General features: G+C 49.2%; 1 protein-coding gene across 1 annotated transcript in view; it reads left to right on the forward strand.

Moving 5' to 3' along the window:
- LOC128469684 (zona pellucida sperm-binding protein 3-like) overlaps positions 1–557 on the forward strand; it is a 2445-nt gene extending 1888 nt beyond the window's left edge. Inside the window, exon 7 of the mRNA XM_053451491.1 lies at positions 430–557. Within this exon, the coding sequence (XP_053307466.1) occupies positions 430–557 (128 nt within the window). The remainder of the gene's footprint in view (positions 1–429) is intronic.
- Positions 558–2331: the final 1774 nt, after the last annotated feature.

Consider the following 2331-nt stretch of genomic DNA (forward strand, 5'->3'; position numbering starts at 1 on the left):
GGGAGCGGAACACCCACATTGCGGGAGCAGGATTAAAAAAGCAGTCACCCGCAGGGCTCTAGAACAAAGCACATAGTATTCCTCCTGTAGCTTGATACTGGCCAGAGTGATCGCCTGGTTGGTTGAACAAGGGCAGCTCTGTGGACATGGATGTCTGGTTAGGACAGATATCACATATTGCAAGATCACCTACATTTGATGCTCAATGTCTGTTGCCAATGCTAAACGGGCTCCGAATGGGTGCTCGTCTTTGTAATGACAGGCATATGTTTACCCTCCACATCCCCTCATCCTCTACTCATTAGGAATAGTTGGGTCAAAACAGGTATAACCCTCTTCCTCCATGGATTAGTTATCCTTTTCCGCACAATGCGTTGGGCAGAATACAAGGAGGGGGAATTATATCTTGGTATCTGTGTGCGATTGCAGGAAACATCAATTATGAGGGATGGGTGAGCGCTTTACAGGTTTTATTGAACTTGCATGCCCTCGTCGCTAATTCGCAACATTTAAAGCTGCAAACACCCAACAGCCCGGGCAAATGTCTGCTAAATTAGTGAATCTGCTATTTTTGTGTGCTGGTAAGTCGTAGCAGTTGAGACTGATGAGGGGAGTTGAAGATTATCCTATGTGAACGCTCTACTTTTTTAGTGAATAGACGCAAATTAAAAAATCCCTCTGGGCTGGAGCTATAACCAGAAAATGCTAGATCGGAATTTCAGCCAAGTTATCAAACTAAAAAGCAAAATATCTTTTAACCAAGCAGGGCTTTCTTTTGGGGTCTAACTGATGGGAATCTTGTTTACTATGAATAAATATCACTAGGACTGTACCGGTGTGTTTTTATTCCAAATATTCCTTCACCTATCCAGCATTGAAACCAAGTAAGACTCCTTAAAATCCCACTTCCCTCAATATCTACGAGAAAGCCGATCTGCGCGGTGGCCTCACCGATGTTTTGCCCCTGTAGTAGTGCCTGCAGGTGCCCGCAGCCCACAATCGGCAAGCAGTAGTAGAGACAGACAATGAAGGAAACATTTTAGATCGGCCAGCCCTTCCAGATGTGTAAAGATATTGTATCAGCGGAGGGGATATCAGAGATTGAGCCGGGACCCTACAGAGGAATCGCTGCTAGGATTGAAGGAGCTCCTACTGGATGTTTATCAGCCGCATATTCCTGCAGAAGGGGAGCGGCTTTTCTATAATAATATTGCCATTATTTCATGTTTTTTAATTCATTAGGAATACATCAATTTAATATTTTATTTATTTAATATGATTTTGCTGGTTAACCCCTTCAGCACCGGGACGTACCTGGTACTTCCTGGTTACTGGTCACCAGTAGACCGGGACGTACCAGGTACGTCTCCTCCAAAAAACGCCCCCCACATCACCACGATCGCGGTGATCGTGGAGGAGCTGCTGCTGCTGTCTGCCCAGGAGTCCTGGGCAGACAGCACAGCCTCTCCAAACCCGCCCCCAAGCCTACGATCACTCCCACGGAGTGATTTTGTAGGCAGAAACAGCGATTGCAGAAAAATCTGCAATCGCGGTTTCAGCTGCCACAGGCAGCTTCAGGGAAGGGGGGGGGTGTTGAATGGGTCCCCACACAAGTGTGGGGACCTGTTCCAACACCCCCCTGCTGCCTGATCGCTCCATGAGAGCGTCAGTGCAGTGTTAACCCCTTCAATGCCGCGATCGCGGCATTGAATGCCGCAATCGCGGCATTGAAGGGGTTAATTCCCGTTTTGTAGGGGGCTCTGCAGGCAGACCAGCAACAGCAAAAACGAGCCCCCAGAAGCAGAGCTGGCCTTAGGCGTTGTGGCGCCCTGTGCGGACTACTCCTCTGGCGCCCCCCTCACTACCCCCCCTCTCTGCCCCTTCAAACTACCCGCCCTCTCTGTCCCTTTAAACTACCCCCCCCTCAAACTACCCCTCCCCTCTACCCCTTCAAACTACCCCTCCCCTCTGCCCCTTCAAACTACCCCCCCCCACTTACCTTGTTGCCGGAGTCCTGCGGTAAGAGCGGGAGGCATCCGTCTTCTCGCTCTGCCGGCATTTCATGTTGATCGCCGGTATAGTCCGGCGCTCAACATGAGATGCTGGCACCGCGACGGAGTCACGGAGAGTAAGGGGCGCCGAGCGGTTGCCGAGAACTTCACGAGCAACCGCTCGGCGCCCCTGACCGGGACTTAGATTAAAGCATCGTTTTTTTTTTTTAAACTTTATTTAACATCAATGATGTTAAATAAAGTTTAAAAAAAAAACAAAAAAAAAAAAAACGATGCTTTAATCTAAGTCCCGGTCAGGCGCCCCTGCAACCATGGCGCC

Source organism: Spea bombifrons, chromosome 12 (assembly GCF_027358695.1).
Source record: "Spea bombifrons isolate aSpeBom1 chromosome 12, aSpeBom1.2.pri, whole genome shotgun sequence".
NCBI classification, from domain to species: domain Eukaryota; kingdom Metazoa; phylum Chordata; class Amphibia; order Anura; family Pelobatidae; genus Spea; species Spea bombifrons.